Source organism: Gymnoscopelus microlampas (genome assembly GCF_963454915.1).
Source record: "Gymnoscopelus microlampas genome assembly, chromosome: 6".
Classification (NCBI taxonomy): domain Eukaryota; kingdom Metazoa; phylum Chordata; class Actinopteri; order Myctophiformes; family Myctophidae; genus Gymnoscopelus; species Gymnoscopelus microlampas.
In genome coordinates this window covers 50,901,252-50,921,453 of record NC_139943.1, presented here as the reverse complement: position 1 = coordinate 50,921,453, position 20,202 = coordinate 50,901,252, and the positions used below count along the sequence as shown (strand labels likewise).

The window sequence follows — 20,202 nt, the reverse complement described above, 5'->3', positions numbered from 1 at the left end:
TTGTTGGTACTGAACGATGGACAGTTGTGTGTTGTGTAACCTTAGAGAGTTGATGAAGCTACAGGAAGACTGTGGTCACTTGTAGCTTCAGTCAGTGGTGTAAAGTAACTAAAAGTGCATTTACTCAAGTACTGTACTTAAGTAAAGTTTTGAGGTATTTTTTACTTTACTGGAGTATATCCAATTTCCAATACTTTTACTTCTACTCCACTACATCAAATAGCCGACCTACAAGCTCACCTACACAGTCTGCTTGATATTTATGACAAACTTCAACACCTTGATGATGTCACATGACATAAGATGAAGTTACACCACACAGAGTAGCAGGTATCTGGCTTGTTTTTTAATAGTGTCCAAAATATGAACTGTCAAATGCGATAGGAATCTAATCATTTTTATTCAGCATTGAGAGTAGTAGGGCAGATGTAGCAAAAGGATATACAGTGAGACTCATGCCTTTTTCTTTTTCTTACATGCAGGAACAAACAGTGCAATACAAAACAATTCCCTCCCTCATGGGTCTTTAGTCACCCCGTACCCTCCCTCCCTCATGGGTCTTTAGTACCCATACCCTCCCTCCCTCTTGGATAGTTGATTCATTATGTTTATTATGAGTCAGTTCTTTGGGCAGCACCCCACAGATAGCAGTTACAGGGCTGGGCTGTAAGCTAATTTTAAACATTTGTGATAAGTGTCTAAATATGGTAACCCAATAACTCTCCAGTCGAGGACATGACCAAAACATATGGGTTAAATTTACCGGGGATGTATGCCATCTGTCACAGCTTTCGTCCATAGAGGGGAATATTCGACAGTTTGGCTTTGCTATAATGAGAGCGGTGTAAGACTTTGATTTGTATCAAGCTTGGTCGAGCACACAAGGTACTGCCATTCACTCGAATCTGAGCTTGATTCCAGGTATCGTCTGTGATGGATTCCCCAAGTTCCCCCTCCCAGCCTGCCTTAATTCCATCCAGAGAGGTGAAATGTTATAAATAAAAGACATGAGCCCCTTTACCAGCCTCTATCCAAGATAGACTCCACTCCTGATCTGTGGGGAATGTTAGGGAATGAGGGATTATGTTCTAACAAAATTGTGAATTTGAAAATATCTGAACAGGTGTGACTTTGGCAGTTCATATTGATAGGAATCTAAATAAATAAATTATGTGTAATACAATTAGGTCAGTGGAGATCTCAATTCAGTTCAACAGATTATCCATTGGCATTATGCAGTAATTAGAATTTTCAAACAGAAAGTGACACAATTAATTGTATTTGCTCTATCAACAAACTATATTTCCTAAAACTGTTGTCAATACTGTATGCATATTATTTTAAAGGTAGGGTAAGTGATTTGCGTTGGGTAAAATAAGTGTTAAATAGCTCTATATTCTGATAGTACTCATTGCTATAGTGTGTTTGTTCAGTAACAGGAGTCTCCTTGTCTCTCCAGCTCTTTATTAAACAGAAAATGCATTTTCGTTTCAGTTTCAGTTTAATTTCCAATTGTATTCAACCAGGACAGAGAACTCAATCAGGATACAGATTAAATAAGTGAAATTGGAAGTGATGACACTAAGAAATGAGCAGACAAAATTGGAACTGGAACACTAAATGAAGCTTAAAAATGGGTACCGTATTTTCCGCACTATAAGGTGCACCGTCAGTGCGCCTTATAGTGCGGATGCGCCTTATAATCCGATGCGTCTTATATAAGTATCAATAATGGTTCCCTTGGTTTCCGCACTATAGGGCGCACCGTCAGTGCGCCTTATAGTGCGGATGCGCCTTATAATGCGGTGCGCCCTATATATGAAAATAATACATTTATTGAAGGTGCGCCTTATTCTCAGATGCGCCTTATAGTGCGGAAAATACGGTACTTTCTCCTTGTTGGCTGAGATTTTGACACATACCGGAAAATGTATTTTCTGTTTATTAAAGAGCTGGAGAGACAGGGAGACATCTGTTACTGAAAAAACACTCTATAGCAATGATTGCTATCAGAATACAGAATATAGAGTGTTTTAACCTTTTAACAAAATACTTTTTGTTTTAACCAAAAAAATCACTTACCCTACCTTTAATCTATTTTGATATAAATCATACATTTCATCATTAATTATCAGTCATTCCCAGCTTGTGAATATCAAATAAATATCATCAAACAGGTGAAACAAAGGATTTATTTCAACACATCAACAAGCTGCTGTATTGGTAGAGAGGATCCATGTTCTCTGTTACAGTGAAACTCATTTATTTGATGATTTTTCTCCTCAGCTCTCACACACAACTCAACAGGTAAACAAATATGAAAGAAGAACAACTGCTCATAGATTACAGTGTTGTAATAAAATGATGTAATGTTGTAATGAAAGTAATACTGCTTTAATGCTTACTCTGTACAGAGTCTGATGATCTCAGGTTGTTGGGAGGAACCACTATACTGGTTGTCTAAACAGTGATTAAACAAGTGTAAAGAACACCAATAGTTATTTAACCCATTAGACAATGAACGCATCTGTCATTTTTTTATTTGTACTAAAAATCATTATTTTACACTTTGGCTATTCAAAAATAGCAGATATACAAGCTCATAGCGCGGCACCGAGTGTCGCGCTACGAGCTTGTAGATCTGCTATTTTAAAAAAATCTTGAAAATGTGTGCAAATCTTTGAATATATATATATTTTTAAAGTCAACATTTGTAACTCAAATCTTTGCTTCTGGGGGTCCCTGGAACAAAATATTTTGAGATGGGGGTCGGCGGCCAAATACATATAATTCTGGGGGTCCTTGACATGAAAAAGTTTGACAACCACTGACAGAAACATACGTTTTTCAGAAAACTGTTTTTTTTAGAATCGGCTTCAGGTCTTAATGGGTTATGGTGTCTTGTGGCCAGGTCTTAGACTTGTTAGCTTAGACGTATATGAGCTCTAGTCAAGTCTTAGACTTAGAGAATGGCGCTTAGACGTATATGAGCTCTAGAGGAGGACATTGTTTCATGTTAGTTAGACGTATATGAGCTCTAGAGGAGGATATTGTTTCATGTTAGTTAGACGTATATGAGCTCTAGAGGACATTGTTTCATGTTAGTTAGACGTATATGAGCTCTAGAGGAGGACATTGTTTCATGTTAGTTAGACGTATATGAGCTCTAGAGGAGGACATTGTTTCATGTTAGGTAGACGTATATGAGCTCTAGAGGACATTGTTTCATGTTAGTTAGACGTATATGAGCTCTAGAGGAGGATATTGTTTCATGTTAGACGTATATGAGCTCTAGAGGAGGACATTGTTTCATGTTAGTTAGACGTATATGAGCTCTAGAGGAGGACATTGTTTCATGTTAGTTAGACGTATATGAGCTCTAGAGGAGGACATTGTTTCATGTTAGTTAGACGTATATGAGCTCTAGAGGAGGACATTGTTTCATGTTAGTTAGACGTATATGAGCTCTAGGGGAGGACATTGTTTCATGTTAGTTATCGTCTTTCTCTTTGAGTATTGAATTATTAATTCAGTTTGTTTATGGGCTTACTGTTAGAAATGTATATTGTTGCGTATCTATTAATTTTAGGTAATATGTAACATTTAATATTTGTATTTCTCTCTATGTGTACAGAGGTACAGTTAAACAACTTGCATCTGATGTGTTTAAAGTTCCATATGCATTCATATAAGATTCATGTAACTTCTGCTGTGGTTAAATAACTTCATATTTTAAATTATAATGAACACTGCATACGATGGGAGCTTTTTGTTATTTTTTTTCCTAAATTATGCATTCCTCTCTCTCTCTCTCTCTCTCTCTCTCTCTCTCTCTCTCTCTCTCTCTCTCTCTCTCTCAGTGAGGTTTGTGAATGGGACTAGTGTGTGTTCAGGCAGAGTGGAGGTGAAGTCTAATCAGTCGTGGGTCTCAGTGTATGAAGGTGACTTTGACCAGCAGGATGCAGAGGTGGTCTGTAGGGAGCTTGGCTGTGGGGTCCCTTCAGTACTCCAGGGGGCGCTCTATGCAGAAGTAAACACTCCAATGTGGACCAAAGAGTTCCATTGTAAAAGCAATGAGTCTGTTCTCCTGGACTGTGGAACCTCAGACTCAACTAGAAATACCAGCTCACCTAATAAGACTGTTGAACTCACCTGCTTAGGTAAGAGACTTTAAACTTTGGAAACTTGGATTATTACTTGCCAAAATATGAAGTATTTTATGTGATGAAAATGCTGCATAATAGGTTGTTAACATTAAATTATGACATCTCTCAATTCAATTAATGTTGTTTGTTATAAACAAACTGTAATTTTTATTCCTGTATACATGTTATTTTCATCTGTTTTTATATAAGTCATACATTTCATCATTCACTCATTCCCAGCCTTTGAATATCAAATACATATCATCAAACAGGAGTATCAAAGGACATATTGTCCTGTATTCCGACACAACAATAAGCTGCTGTATTGGTAGAGAGGATCCATGTACTCTGTTACAGTGAAACTCATTTATTTGATGATTTTTCTCCTCAGTTCTCCAGGTTAAACCAACACACAACTCAACAGGTAAACAAAGATGAAAGAATAACTGAAAATAGATTACAGTCCTGAAGATATTTTAATTAAAGTAATGCTTTTTACCGCTTATTTTCTGTACAGAGTCTGATGATGTCAGGCTGGTGGGAGGAACCAGTAACTGTAGTGGCATACTGGAGATGAAACACCAAGGACAGTGGAGACCATTGTTGGCTTGGTTTGACTGGAACAGGATGTCATCATCTGTAGTGTGTAGACAGCTGGACTGTGGCTTTGCTGTCTCAACAGAATTTACTTCTATTTCTACACGTCAAGCTGGATGGGTGATTCCATCTTCCTGTGTTGGCTCTGAGTCTTCACTGATGGAGTGTGGACCAGTAAAGTCTTATGATTCCACTGTCACACTGATGGTGAACTGTTCAGGTAAAACAATTACTTCAACAATGACACTAATCTTTGCACTCTCTTATATCATTGCTCTCTCTCTCTCTCTCTCTCTCTCTCTCTCTCTCTCTCTCTCTCTCTCTCTCTCTCTCTCTCTCTCTCTCTCTCTCTCTCTCTCTCTCTCTCTCACACACGCACTCTATAGCTTGTCTCTACTGTTCATCTGTCCCTCTATATCTGCATGTCTGTGTGGCTTTTAAAAGTTGTGTCATTATCAAAATGCATTTAGAATGTGCCATTTCTGTTCATCTGGAGTTCTCCATTTGTTATTTAAGTTGTCTCGTGAAGGTTTTCTTTACTAGATACATGCATATTGAGTCACATGACTTGATAGTAGAGCAGATCTATGTTTATACTTAATAGAGTATGTAGAGTTCCAGATGCATTCTTTAAAGATTCCTGTATCCATTGTTGTGGTTAAATACATAAATCTTTTAAATTATAATGCTTACTCTCTCTCCATACTATGCAATAAATCTCTCCCTATAATGCTTTCATGTAGTAATCATGTATCCTCTGTGGTGGTTAAATAATGTAATCTTTTAAGTAACAATTATTTATCTTTGCGCGAGACTGGATGCTATTGTTTCTCATTTATTCGAAACCTCTCTCCCTCTCTCTCTCCAGAGTCAGTAAGGTTGGTGAAGGGGACTAGTGTGTGTTCAGGCAGAGTGGAGGTGAAGTCTAATCAGTCGTGGGTCTCAGTGTATGAAGGTGACTTTGACCAGCAGGATGCAGAGGTGGTCTGTATGGAGCTTGGCTGTGGGGCTCCTTCAATCCTCCAGGGGGCGCTCTATGAAGAAGTTGACACTCCAATGTGGACAAAAGAGTTCCAGTGTGAAGGCAATGAGTCTTTTCTCCTGGACTGTGGAACCTCAAACTCAACTAGTAACACCAGCTCACCTAACACGACTGTTGAACTCACCTGTTTGGGTAATAGACCAGATATTTTCTTGCTTTGGATTAATATTCTATAACAGTAATTGCATTGCATTAATGTTTACTCTATTGACTCTTTACAGTGATTGATAATGTCAGGTTGGTGGGAGGAGTCAGTAACTGTACTGGTAAACTGGAGATGAAACACCAGGGAGAATGGAGGCCAGTGGATGGTGGGTTTCACTGGAACCTGAAGTCATCATCTGTGGTGTGTAGACAGCTGGACTGTGGCTCTGCTGTTTCAACAGAAAGGAGTTCTGGTTTTACACATCAACCTGTATGGAGGATTACACCTTACTGTGCTGGTTCTGAGTCTTCACTGAGCGACTGTGTCATAATGGAGACTTTTAGTATCAAACGGAAAGGTTTGATTACAGGCAGACCCACAGTGATCTGTTCAGGTAACGCAAACAATGACTTGAACAATGACAGCAATCTTTACAGTCTCTCATTTAATCTGTCTGTCTGTCTGTCTGTCTGTCTGTCTGTCTGTCTATATTGCCCTCTCCATCTGTTTATTTATGTCTTACTATCCATTCATCATTTTATCAGTTTGCATGTGTTCGTGTGTGCATACGCGTGTGGATGCATTCGTGTGTGTGTGTGTGTGTGTGTGTGTGTGTGTGTGTGTGTGGGGGGGGGGGGGGTATATATGTTACAGGGAGATTGGCATTCCAGGGAGAATGGAAAAGAAGTGCTTATTTTCACCGCCAGTCCGCGCCCCAGGCAATTCTGTAGAACCAACGCTAGAGGGCAATAAAAGAATAACGCAAACATGCATGCGCGCACACACACATACGCGAAGCACAAGGGGGCGAGCCTGAGGGGGCGGGGCGGGCTATGTATGTTAGTGCAGCGAGTGGCAGTTGGGGCAAACCATAGAGGGGCAAACGCAGTCAACGCACATCATTTACGATTCTGTGCGCTCAGTCGACTAGCAGACCATCAGCCAGTCGTCGCGGGCACTCGCGCCTGGAGGCGCTTGGGCGCGACTTCCTCGGCCTCAAGGTCTGTTGAGTCGGCGCGCCTCCGTCATGGTCCAAATATATATACTATACTTTATCGGCAAAAAAAAGTAGTCCGCGGTTGTTTGAAAAAGTAATGTCCCAAGCGGGAGTCAAACCCAGACTCCCAGTGATAGTGGATGGGGAGTCCAATGACTATCAAAGTGCGCCACTGAGGCTGGTATGTATGTATATCCATGTTGTTGTCGTCGTCGCCGTCCTCGCATCGCAGCCCCGTCCCGAACCTAAAAACAAGCGCTCCACTTCCAATCTCCCTGGAATGCCAATCTCACTGTGACATATATAACAACGCCACCTGCTCGACCAATTCTATCTATTCTAACAAGACCAGGAGACCTGGTTCTGCCAGACCCGGCAGATGCCCATGTGTCTATGCCCATGTATGGACGAAAGGGGGACAGACTTTTATAAGCCGGACTTCACATGACGTGTCAGCCTGTGTATGCCCATATATGGACGAAAGGGGGACAGACTTTTATGGCTGGGGCCTAAGGACAAAGGGGGCATGCCCATGTATGGAGAAAACAGGTACAAAACATGCCCATGTATGGACGAAAGGGGGACAGACTTTTATGGCTGGGGCCTAAGGACAAATGGGGCATGCCCATGTATGGAGAAAACAGGAACAAAACATGCCCATGTATGGACGAAAGGGGGACAGACTTATGGCTGGGGCCTAAGGACAAAGGGGGCATGCCCATGTATGGAGAAAACGGGTACAAAGCCTCATGTAGGCTAAGCCCTTGGGTCTGGCAACAAAAAACTTATAAAGCTAGATCAGAGTCACTATCTGGATCAGCCTGAGAGACCAGAATTTTCAAGTGATCTAATTCATGACGCTTTAATATGCTTCTGATGTTTAAATGGACCAGACCCAGGCCCTTTCTGTTTTTGAAGTTGTATGGGTCATTTAGAATTGGTGTGGGTAGGCCTACCAAGCCAGGTGGTAGAGGTAAAGTAGGTGGTTGTGAAGTGATATTAATAAGATGATTTGCTATAACCCCATGTGGCCTTGATATATGCCGAGGCAGGCGTGGTAAATATGAATTAAGTACAGCAATATGGGGGATGAATTAAGTACAGCAATGTGGGGGTGAATATATAGTTCAGACATAGCAGATTTCTGTTTATTACATAGAGGTTGCACATAGGTGAAGCTAGTGAGCTGAATGGGGGATTTCAGAATAAGCGAAGAAGAACTTCCTTCAGCGACTGGCGTTGTTATTTTGTACAGGGTGCGCAGGTGTGTTGCATTACATGATTGTCATATATGTGCTGCGATGGAAACAGCGTGGAAAATGTTTGCAGCCAAGGCATAGGAGCCCTGTGGACTAGGGTGAAAATGGTAAATGGTAAATGGTGCATTTATATAGCGCTTCTATCCGAAGCGCTTTACATTGATTGTGCCATTAACCCATTCACACACACATTCATACACCGATGGCGGAGGAAACCATGCAAGGCACCAACCTGCTCATCGGGAGCAATTAGGGGTTCAGCATCTTGCTCAAGGACACTTCGACACTAACTCTAGGGGAGCGCCCCAGCCCGGGATCGAACTGGGAACCTTGCGGTTTTCCAGTTCACTCTACCCGGCCACTCTACCCCTGAGCCAATGCCGCCCAGGTGAAGACCATCTCTGTTGAAAAAAAGACGCTTGCTCCCAGCAAAGATTAAAATTATCAATGTAATGGATGTTGTGTATGGAGCATTCCACCTGGAGCCATGAATGGAGACTAAGCAGCCTGCTGAAACTCCCCATGCCTCGACGGAAGGAGGGGATTGGCCCGGAGATAAAAGTATTTTTGCTGCAATCTCTGAGTACCTTAAAAAGGGTGTTAAAATGATATTTTAGTTTTTCACTTTGTTTAGAAACTATATCATTTACACCTACGTGGACCACAACGTTTTTGGCGTGAGGATGCTTATTCAGAATAGATGGGACCAGTGGTTTTGTCATATCCAAAACTTTGGCACCGGGGGAAAAGTATGTTGTGGTCGTTTTTAATTAAACATTTCTGACTATAGAGTCACCGATGATCAGCGTGTCAGGGGAGGGAGGGGGCCTAGGGGTCTGACTCTGACCCGAGGGTGCCGCTACAGAGGATGGCATGCGCTGCGGGGAGCGTGCCCCCTCTGGCCTGGACATCAGAGCCGAGGGTTGGGCTCCAGGACAGGGTGTGAAATGCACGGTACTAGGGGCACGTCGCTGAACACTGTGGGGAACAGAGATGGACTGAATGCGTGGATGGGGGGCTGTGGTAACTGGTGAGTGGGGGAAGCTCCCTCTCGTCCAGTGTGTCAAACCTATTTGACAATTGGAGCACTGGTGGGATGGCATGGGCTGATGACCTCCCACTTTTTCGCCCATTTTTCACCACTGTACTCCACTGGTCCCTGGGAGTGGAGCATCTTGGGGCTTTGGGCTTGGCTCCGAGTGCCAACTTGATCCGATAATTTGCAGCCTTAATGTCTGGGACAGTAGTGTCCAATTCTCTGGTGATGGGGCATCTCGGGGCCTTAGGTTTAACTCCTAAGTGGAGCCGGTCGTCTGCAGACCGGGTGTCCGGGACGGTTGAGTCCAAAACTCTGGCGGTGGAAGTGGCGTCATCCGAGCCGCACGACACCACAGAGTTGGTGTCCCGTTCTTCCTTTCTGTCAGCATAGAGGATGGATATTCTTTCCTGTAGTATGGACATTTTCTGAGACAGACGGTGACAGCTGTTGCATCCGGATGGCGAGGTGAGTTGAGACATATTTTGTTGACACAGGTCCAGTCTGGTGGTGGTCGCTGGGGAAAGAAAACAGTCTATGGCGAGTAAAAGGGGTCGTAGGTTTAGTAGTAAGCTACTATCAGGAGTAGTAGGCCTAGGCAGATAGCAGCTCGGGGCAAAACGTACTCGCAAGGGTTCCACAACGGGAACCCACAGCAGAGAATAGGCTTGAGCAGAACCAATAAACACAGGAGGTCCAACTGGGAACAACACTTACCGACATAGGCCCAGAACTGTGCCTATTGCGGTTGATCAACGTTGGTGCTGTAGCTGCTGCCTGGTGGTGGTGGCTGCTCCTGGCCTGGTGGCTGCTGCCTGGCCTGGTGGCTGCTGCCTGGTGGTGGGCCTGGTGGCTGGCTACTGCTTGGTGGTGGTTGTCTGCTGCCTCACTGCCAATTGCTGTTCCATTATGGATGCATTTCAAAATGCATCCATAATGGATTCATATTTATATTCAATAGTGGATTCATAAAATGATCTTCTAAATTCTCTCTCTCTCTCTCTCTCTCTCTCTCTCTCTCTCTCTCTCTCTCTCTCTCTCTCTCTCTCTCTCTCCAGAGTCAGTGAGGTTGGTGAATGGGACTAGTGTGTGTTCAGGCAGAGTGGAGGTGAAGTCTAATCAGTCGTGGGTCTCAGTGTATGAAGGTGACTTTGATCAGCAGGCTGCAGAGGTGGTCTGTAGGGAGCTTGGCTGTGGGGCTCCTTCAGTCCTCCAGGGGGCGCTCTATGGAGAAGTAAACACTCCAATGTGGGCCGGAAACTTCCAGTGTGAAGGTAACGAGTCTGCTCTCCTGGACTGTAGAACCTCAAACTCAACTAGAAACACCAGCTCACCTAACAAGACAGTTGAACTCACCTGCTCAGGTAGAATACAAACTATACTTTAGGTTTAGGTTATCATTTTATAATGAACATAATAGTTTAGTTTTTTTACGTTTACTTTCTTGTCTCTACAGAATCTGATGATGTCAGGTTGGTGGAAGGAACCAATAACTGTACTGGTCTACTGGAGATGAAACACCAGGGAGAATGGAGACCAGTGGATGGTTGGTCTGCCTGGAACCTGAAGTCATCATCTGTCGTGTGTAGACAGCTGGACTGTGGCTCTGCTGTTTCAACAGAAAGGAGTTCTGGTTCTACACATAAACCTACGTGGAGGATTACATCTTCCTGTGTTGGGTCTGAGTCTTCACTGAGGGAGTGTGGAACACAGATGTCTGCTACTTCCTTGTACATACTGGAGGTGATCTGTTCAGGTAACAAGCTACTACTACTACTATTAGTACTACAACATCAGTAATATTTACAGTTTATTTTACAGCCCTGGGTTCTGCACCCCCCAGGAGGTTTAGAACTAAAAAGTAATGTGTTTGTGTATTTTTACTGTATATATTGTCTTGAGGGGATGGGGATGTAACAATATTGTCATTATCGTGATATCACAATAACACATATATCTCAAGATTATCGTGGGTCTGTGACGGCAACTATCATCTGTATTCAGGTAGAAAATTGTATTGTTTAGTTTAGTTTGAACATCAGGTCTCTCTCTCTCTCTCTCTCTCTCACTCTCTCACTCTCTCACTCTCTCACTCTCTCTCTCTCTCTCTCTCTCTCTCTCTCTCTCTCTCTCTCTCTCCAGAGTCAGTGAGGTTGGTGAATGGGACTAGTTTGTGTTCAGGCAGAGTGGAGGTGAAGTCTAATCAGTCGTGGGTCTCAGTGTATGAAGGTGACTTTGACCAGCAGGATGCAGAGGTCGTCTGTCGGGAGCTTGGCTGTGGGGCTCCTTCAGTCCTCCTGGGGGCGCTCTATTCAGAAGTGAACGCTTCAATGTGGACCAAAGAGTTCCAGTGTGACAGCAACGAGACTGTTCTCCTGGACTGTAGAACTTCAGACTCAACTAGAAACACCAGCTCACCTAATAAGACTGTTGAACTCACCTGCTTAGGTAAAATACAAACTATATTTTTGGTTTGGATGATCATTTTCTAATGAAATTAATATAACTTTTTTCTCTGATGTTTACCCTCTTGTCTCTGTACAGAGTCTGCTGATGTCAGGTTGGTGGGTGGAATCAGTAACTGCATTGGTATACTTGAGATGAAACACCAGGAAGAGTGGAGACCAGTGGATGGTTGGTCTGACTGGAACTTGAAGTCATCATCTGTAGTGTGTAGACAGCTGGACTGTGGCTCTGCTTTTTCAAGAAAGTGGAATTCTGGTTTTACACGTGAACCTGTTTGGTGGATTTCATCTTCCTGTGTTGGGTCTGATTCTTCACTGAGAGAGTGTGGAACAAAGGTATCTGGTAATTCCAATGCCAGACTGGAGGTGATCTGTTCAGGTAAAACAGTGACTTCCTCAATGGCATACTGTATATACATTATTATCTGTCTGTCTGTCTGTCTGTCTGTCTGTCTGTCTGTCTGTCTGTCTGTCTGTCTGTCTGTCTGCACAGTGTTTCCACATTCACTTCAGTTTTAGGATAACTGAGAACCTACCTAACGTTTGATTTGAAATGTGATTTAATTTTTAAAAGACAAAAGTACTCATGATTCTTAATAAATGAGCTGATTATTGCAGATCTTTACATGAGTCTTGATGTTGTCACATTGAGTCATCAGTCTATTTAGAGCCAATGATGTTTATTATTATACTTACTTACTTACTTACTTACTTACTTACTTAGGCCCATCGCTCCCAGTGGAGCATAGGCCATCTACGACTCTTCTCCATCCAACACGGCTTTGGGCTGTCCTTTCTGCCTCCCCCCAGCTGGTTCCTTGTCTCTTGAGCTCCGCCTCAGTGTCCCGCTCCAGGTGTGGAAATACATCAAGGGATGTATTTGCCAGCTTAGTTGTCTTGTCCTGCATCTGGTTGTAGTTGTGTGACAGGAGAGCCAGGTCATCAGCAAAGTCGAGGTCATTCAGTTGTGTCCATAGGGTCCACTGTATGCCGTTCTTCGTTCCTTTTGTGGTGGTCTTCATAATCCAGTCTATGACTAGGAGGAAGAGGAAGGGTGATTGAAGGCATCCCTGACGCACACCAGTCTTGACCTCAAAACTCTCTGACAGTTGGCCTGCATGTAAAACTTTGCATGACGTTCCTTGATAGGTGTTTTGAATCAGGGTGATGATTTTCTCTGGGATACCGTAATGCCTCAACAGTTTCCACAGAGTCTCTCTATCCACGCTGTCCAAGGCTTTTTCATAGTCTATGAAGTTTGTATATAATGGGGAGTTCCATTTGATGGATTGCTCGATGATGATGCGCAGGGTGGCGATCTGGTCCGTACAAGATCTGTTGCTCCGGAAGCCTGCCTGCTGGTCTCGCAGCATGGGATCAACTGCTGCACTCATTCTGTCCAGTATAATTCTGTTGAGAACTTTTCCCGGTACTGATAGAAGCATTATTCCTCTGTAGTTGTTGCAGTTGGTGAGATCTCCCTTTTTTGGTAGTTTGATAATGATTCCATCTTTCCATTCTTCTGGAATCTTTTCTTCCTCCCAGATCTTGGTGAAGAGGCTATGAAGCATGTCCACCACAGTCTTCAAGTCGGCCTTGATGACTTCTGCTGGTATTTCATCTGGTCCTGCAGATTGGGTTTATCACAGTTTATTGGAAGTGTTCTCTCCGCTGGTGTAATGTCCACTGGCTCTGTCGGGGCTGGTTGGTTTGGTAGTTCTTTGAAATGTTCGGCCCATCTTTTCCGCTGCTCCTCGGTTGTTGTGAGTGGGTTTCCATGTTTGTCTTTTACCAGTTTGTCTGTCTGTTGGAACTTGCCTGCTAACTTCCTAGTGATCATATAGAGGTCTTTCAAGTTGCCTTGCCCTGCCGCTGTTTCTGCTTGTTTGGCTAGGTTGTGTATGTGATCTCTTTTATCCTTCTTGATGCTATTCTTCACCTCTTTATTGGCTTGGGTGTATTCTTCCTGTGCCCTTACTTTTGCTGATCTTGTTTTGCTTGTGTTCAGTTTCTCTTTCCTCTCCTTTCTTTCCTTCAGTTTCTGGAGTGTTTCCATTGAGACCCATTCCTTGTGTTTTGTCTTCTTTTTTTCCCAATATTTCTTTGCAGGTGTCCAGCCACAACGTTTTTGAGTGCTGCCATTGAGTCTCTATGTCCGCATCTGTGTCTTCATCCTGTTCCTGTAGTTGCTGGTATCTTTTGGAAAGGCTGATCTGGAATCTGCTCTGTATTTCTTTGTTCCTGAGAAGTCCAACGTCATATCTGGTCCTTGCGCTGGTGGTTGTGGCGTACTTCTTCAGACGTAGTTTTATGACAGTCAGCACAAGGTGATGGTCTGATGCCACGTCTGCCCCTCTCTTGACTCGCACATCTTGCCATGACCTCCTGAACTTTCTGTTGATGCAAATATGGTCTATTTGATTTTCCGTAACTTGATCTGGCGATCTCCATGTGGCCTTGTGGATACGTTTGTGGGGGAAGATGCTGCCTCCTATTACCAGTTGGTTGAGGGAGCACAGGTCTGCAAACCTTTCTCCATTTTCGTTCATCTGCCCCAATCCATGTACGCCCATGATGTCTTCGTAGCCTGTGCTGTTGGCTCTTATCTTGGCGTTGAAATCACCCATGAGGATGGTGATGTCTTTTTCTCTGTCTGTCCAGTACAGCCTGCAGTTGTTCATAGAAATCGTCTTTCTTCTCGTCTTTGGTGTCGTTTGTCGGCGCGTAGCACTGAATGATGGATAGCTTGATGTTGTCCTTCTTAGTGGTGAACTTGGCGGTGATGATTCTTGAGTTCACTGGTTCCCAACCAATGAGAGAGCGCTGTGCCTCCGGAGCCAGCATCAGGGCCACCCCTTCCGTGTGTGGGGCACCTTCTTCTGTATGACCGGAGTAGAGCACCATCTCTCCAGATGTCAGTCTCAGTTGCCCTGCTTGTAGCCACCTTGTCTCACACAAGCCGAGGAGAGAGATGTTGTAGTTCCTCATCTCCTGTGCTACCTGGACTGTCTTCCCCTTTTCGTACATCATCCTGATGTTCCATGTGGCAATTCTGGTGGTTTTCCTGGGGGTTAGGAGGGGGATCGGCCTTACAGCTTCCTTTTGGCTTTCACTGCACGACGTCATGAGCCTCCTGTGTGGGAGCCCTTCCTTTCCCAGGTCGAGTTGGTTTTGAATTTTCGTAGATGCTTTTGTAACATACTTTTTTTCCAGGTAGGGTTGTTAGCCCTACGCAAACCCATTTAACCTCTGGGTGAGGTTGGTCCAATTTGTCTCACCTCTACCCTTTGACCTGTCCAGCATGGGTGGCCCTGCCAGGTGCCCATGCACCCGCTGGCATAGCTCTCTGGGTCACTGAGGCACTCAAGCCACCACCCCACGACAAGGGATGGACCGTGTAGTGGAAGTGGAAGTATTATTATAACTTATTTCCAATCTTTTGATCTTTCTCTCATTTGACCTTATCATTTTCTCTCTCTGTTTATACATCTGTTGTATCAGTCAATCACCTCTGTCTTGTTACAGATCTGCCGTTTAATCCAAACATCACCTTCTTCTCCTCCTTCATGAACGGGGTTTCTGAGGGCCAGCATCAGGGGCCAAAGGCGATGGAGGGTTCCAGCTTCTCCATCAGCTGCTCCATCCAGCCACAGTACCCAGGAGGTTCCTTTCACCTCACCTTCACTGGATCCAACACAACACACAACTACACCCAGCCAGCTGTCAATCACTCTGCCAACTTCCTGCTTCCTGTAGCAAACCACACCCACCAAGGGAACTACAGCTGTATTTATCACATCAATGTTTACTCAAATGACTTCTACTATGAGAGCCAGTTCCTCTCTGTCACTGTCACAGGTAACCAGAATTACATTGACTTTTCAAGTCACAATATGAAACTCAATCAAGCAAAAATACATAAAGCAGGATTGACATAAAATAACAAATGTTAAATAATGACATCAAATACACTTTTTAATGAGAGTTGATCTTTACTTAATGTTTGATGTTGTAAAATATTTTCTCTCACAGCTTCTCATCTGACATCTAACATCCTCAAAGTTACAGTCATAATGCTGCTGCTGTTGGCGGTGATAAGCTATGTCCTCTATCGTGTCTGGAAGGTAATGTATACGTCTTTATTCAATCTGTATTCATCTTCATTCAATACCAGACCAGAATATAAATTAAGTAGTTCCACTGTTTGTATTGAAGAGAACCTGATCTGATCCAGTAAGATCAAGTTGTGTGCTGCTGTGTTTCTCCAGGCCAACAGAGGGCGGAGAGCAGGAGTGGAGACCAGAGTTTATTATAATGTAGGACGGGAGAACGTTGAGGTGGTTTATTACAACACTGTTGGTTCCGATGCTGAAGCTGGACCCAGTGAAGAGACAGAATACCACCAGTATGAAGAGATAAACCTCCAAGGAAGGTCTGAAGCTGGACCCAGTGAAGAGACAGAATACGACCAGTATGATGACATAGATCTACCGGGAGGGTGTGAAGCTGGACCCAGTGAAGAGACAGAATACGACCAGTATGATGACATAGATCTACCAGGAGGGTCTGAAGCTGGACCCAGTGAAGAGACAGAATACGCAGTATGACGACATAGATCTGCCAGGAGGGTCTGAAGCTGGACCCAGTGAAGAACCAGGACACCACGTGTATGAGGTGGATCTCTAAGGAGTTCATGTCACATCCATCACATAACTGTCCATCACCTCAGTCAATGTTTGAACATTTACACTGAACTGTAAATGTAGCAGAAAGACCAAGTGAGGTCTAGAAGAGGCAGATAAAGTCTTCAGTGAGAACATTCATGAGGATACAAGTCAGATGACAATGACACCTACAGGGAACAAGAGCTCTGTGTTTGAAGATCAGATCACATTGGACCGTGTCTGTCTTCACCCTCATGGTGTTTCATCAAGTCATTATAACTATCAGTAATTAGTTATCAATAAATGCATCTATTGATCCTACTGTACACAATACATGTCAATGCCACCCAGGTGTTTCTGTCATTGTTCATTAGTCATTCAGGTCATAGATTGTCACACAGTGAACCATCAGTCTGAGCTACACAACTATTGATCTCATTACATTTGCTTCTATTGGCACAATAGAATGTGGAGATGTGTTAATAAATTATGTATATAGATTTCTTTATATAATTAACTTCTTACTTTTAGATGTTTAAGTATTATATGTTTTGAACACTGCTTTTGAGTATCTGTTATATAATAAGGTATTATTGTAATTGTATTGTTTTTTGTTTCTTTAAATTTGTATCCCACAATTTTTGTAACCCATTTTTTCACCCAGTGCCAATTGCCTAAGCTTGTAATCCTGGGCGCTACTCTCCCTCTGCCAGCCTGAGTAGAGCCCCGAACTGAGCTCATGCTTCCTTCAATTTATGAGGAGTGAGCAGGCCGCTTCTTATCACCTGACAGGTGACATTTTATTGTTAATTACAATCATGCATTGTGTCTTTTTTATATTGGGAAACATTGCTGTTTGATTGGTGTTTTTAAACGAGGCTTGTTATGAACAATACATCTTAATGTTTTTATTGGATAACTTAAGGGGCGTTCCCGTGGCCAAGTTGCAATTTTGTGCCACCATCCTTATCCCTAAAACCATAGACATATAAAGGTAGAAGCCTCCTTCGGCTCTGAGGCATTGGTATCTCAGACCAAATAATGGGCGTATGACGAGATCACAGCACCTTTTGGCATTTATCAATATATCCTGACGTTGGATTCATCCTACCGTACGCAGAAATCTCACGTCTGATCGCTAGCAGTTGTTGACGTTGGCTGTACCCGTTTATTCCATCCTAGACCTGTGGAGCAGCATTGTCTGACTGTCTGACAGGCATCTGGACACATAATCCACTCCTAAATGTATATCTACACTAAGAAATAATCCCTGTGAAAATATAACATTTTATAAAGTAATTTAAACAAACTGCTTTAACAGTCGTTCAGATAAGATTGCAGATCTGGCTCCATTGAAAATAGCAGATCTACAAGCTCACAAGCCAGCGTAGCATCGCGAGGCGTTGTGAGCTTGTAGATCTGCTATTTTCAAAATATACGACGAGTGCTTCTGCGAGGGCACTTTTGGGAGTTTAGACCGGTGCAGCGGCGCTGCTGTTATATTTTCATGGCCACCGGGAGATCAGACATTTAACCCATGGTCCAACACACACCAGCCTTCATCCATTAATTTTCTCTCCAGGCTATCTCTCATTAATGCGGAGCGGGACGGGACTCGCCCGTCCGACGGTCCGAGTCTCACTGGGAAATGGGAATAGCCTACATGACGGCTTTATTTTAGTGTAACTCCAACGCGCATAGCTCGGTATGGGTTAAATAAATTAATATACAAACGTATATTCCATTCATGGCGATTGTGATTGGTATCATAATATGTCATTCATGTAGGCTACAAGCCTACGTGACAGAGATTGTACCGCTACGCTACGGATTACATGAAAGACAAACTTATATACATACTTATTGGCTTTTCATGCTTTGTTTGGGTCGTATTCTGGTTCTTCATGTCGTAAAATCGGGGCGTTTTGAGAATATTTAAGGGCGTGTTATTTAAATGATGCTCGTTTTCAGACGTTGGCTGGGACCAAATGTACGCTCGGATCAGCTGTGTAGGATGCGTTGATAAATGTGACTTCGACGTTGGTGTACGGCCGAATATATGGAAAAATATACGCCGGTTTATACGCTGCGTTGATAAATGAGGGCCAGTGTATCCTCATATCAACCCTGCGATGGCACATACTCCTATTTAGTGACATGTCTGACCCTGATGAGTGGCACACAACTTCTAACCTTGGATGGATGGAGGGCAACCTGCAGTGTAGCATGCGGCCTTGTGATTGGGAGCAGCAGCGAGGGCGGCTCCTCCTACTCGTATACGGAAGGAGGGACAGACAGACAGGTGCATCTGGATTCTGACAAGTTCCGGAAAGGACACGCTGTGATTGGCTAGTAGTCGCTTTGATTATCAGCTGCGTCTTGTTAGTGTTTGTCAGCGTGATCTAGTATGAGAGTGACGACACTGGCATAGACTCATAAGAATGGAATGTAGAAATGCTCTGTCTATCTCAATGAGGAAGTATATTATGTGTTATCTATGTTATACTTTATTTTATATTTGAAAATAGCCGATGTAGGGTTAGGCTGGCGCAGGGCTCCAGACTAATATTTTGTTTTTATTAATTATTATTAACACATTGGGTGCCAGAGGTTTATTAAAATATTATACGTTGAGTGCCTACATTTCTTCCATCCACTTGCGTTTCGTGCTGTAGAAACCCCGACGCGGAAGTGCATGTAAACAAAGCGTGCGTGCGAGACAGCGGAGGGTCCCGACTAACGCCTGGAACAATAATATTTCCAACGCGATCCTCCATTGCAGCGTGATCGCTGATCGAAAACGGCTCGTTTCCACCACGTTAAAAAGAAATGGAGATATTAAGCTTTTAGTCAAGGAGATAACATTGGAAACGCCGACCGGAAGGATTTTTGACATGGAGCCACATCCAGCCTCTTCTTCTCAGAAACTCCTTGGGTGATCCCAAAGTTTCGTTTTAGCGCCTCACGTGGGCCCCTCGTATAAAAATAGAATTGGGTCAATAACGGTCCCGACCGTTTTCGGCACTTCTCGTTTGGATCCTCAAAAACGGTCCGGACCGTTTATGGCACTCGATGTGTTAATACAACATAAGAATTAATTAATTAAAACAATATGCGCGCACAGATAATTTTTTGCGCCCGTGAGTCTCTCTCTTTGTGCTCCTCCACACAAAGACAAACTCAGGCGCGCTTGGACTCCCAAATACATATTATTATGTCCCCGGGACAGGATTCCCTTCGTCTCGAACCCTGGTCTGGCATGTAGGGCAGCAATAAAGGATGTCCAGTCCTGTGTGTGGGATGAAGAAGAAGTGAAACATTTTCTTTTTGTAAGTTTTCTGGCAATTTTTATTTAGGAAAAAAAAACTAAACCAAGTAAAAGTAATAATATTCATTTGGTAGGAAAATCCCTCTTGACTTGAAAAAACAATGAATACATCTGCACCTGATGTTACATGAGCATGTATATTTAAGAAAACAAACAGATACATCATTCTACTTCTACGTACAGGTAATCTGTATGTGAAGGGCCGATATTTACACACAATATTTACAGCATGAGGGAAACATACCGGAGAGAAATGCCCTCGTTTCCTGAAACTTAAACCCTAAATATTAAAATGTGGAGGTGATGTAGATGTTTACTTTGTATTGTTTATATTTATAACTCAGCAGCTCATTGAGATGCATATTTTTCAAGTGTTTAATATTAACTGAAACGAGATTATTTTTTCAGTTCATGTTGTCACTTAGAAAATGTACTTTTTTATAAACCTCTGAATTATAAATGTACAGAATATTATCGTAAAGACAGACAGACAGACAGACAGACACACAGACAGACAGACAGAC

At 43.1% G+C, this 20,202-nt stretch overlaps 2 protein-coding genes across 2 annotated transcripts; both read left to right on the top strand.

Annotated features, from left to right (window-relative positions):
• Positions 1-3,893: 3,893 nt before the first annotated feature.
• LOC311047889 (scavenger receptor cysteine-rich type 1 protein M130-like) lies at positions 3,894-11,543 on the top strand (the record flags this gene model as incomplete). Its single annotated transcript, XM_084060838.1, has 7 exons — positions 3,894-4,160; positions 5,611-5,916; positions 6,006-6,323; positions 10,280-10,585; positions 10,678-10,977; positions 11,364-11,479; positions 11,538-11,543. Exons 1-7 carry the CDS (start codon positions 4,043-4,045, stop codon positions 11,541-11,543), a joined length of 1,470 nt encoding a protein of 489 aa, XP_083916964.1. The 5' UTR covers positions 3,894-4,042.
• A 4-nt stretch (positions 11,544-11,547) lies between these two features.
• On the top strand, positions 11,548-17,338 carry LOC311047518 (uncharacterized protein). Its single transcript, XM_084060260.1, has 5 exons — positions 11,548-11,669; positions 11,766-12,065; positions 15,212-15,544; positions 15,719-15,810; positions 15,955-17,338. The coding sequence occupies exons 1-5, from the start codon at positions 11,552-11,554 to the stop codon at positions 16,291-16,293; spliced, it is 1,182 nt and encodes a 393-aa protein (XP_083916386.1). The 5' UTR covers positions 11,548-11,551; the 3' UTR covers positions 16,294-17,338.
• The last annotated feature ends 2,864 nt before the right edge of the window (positions 17,339-20,202 follow it).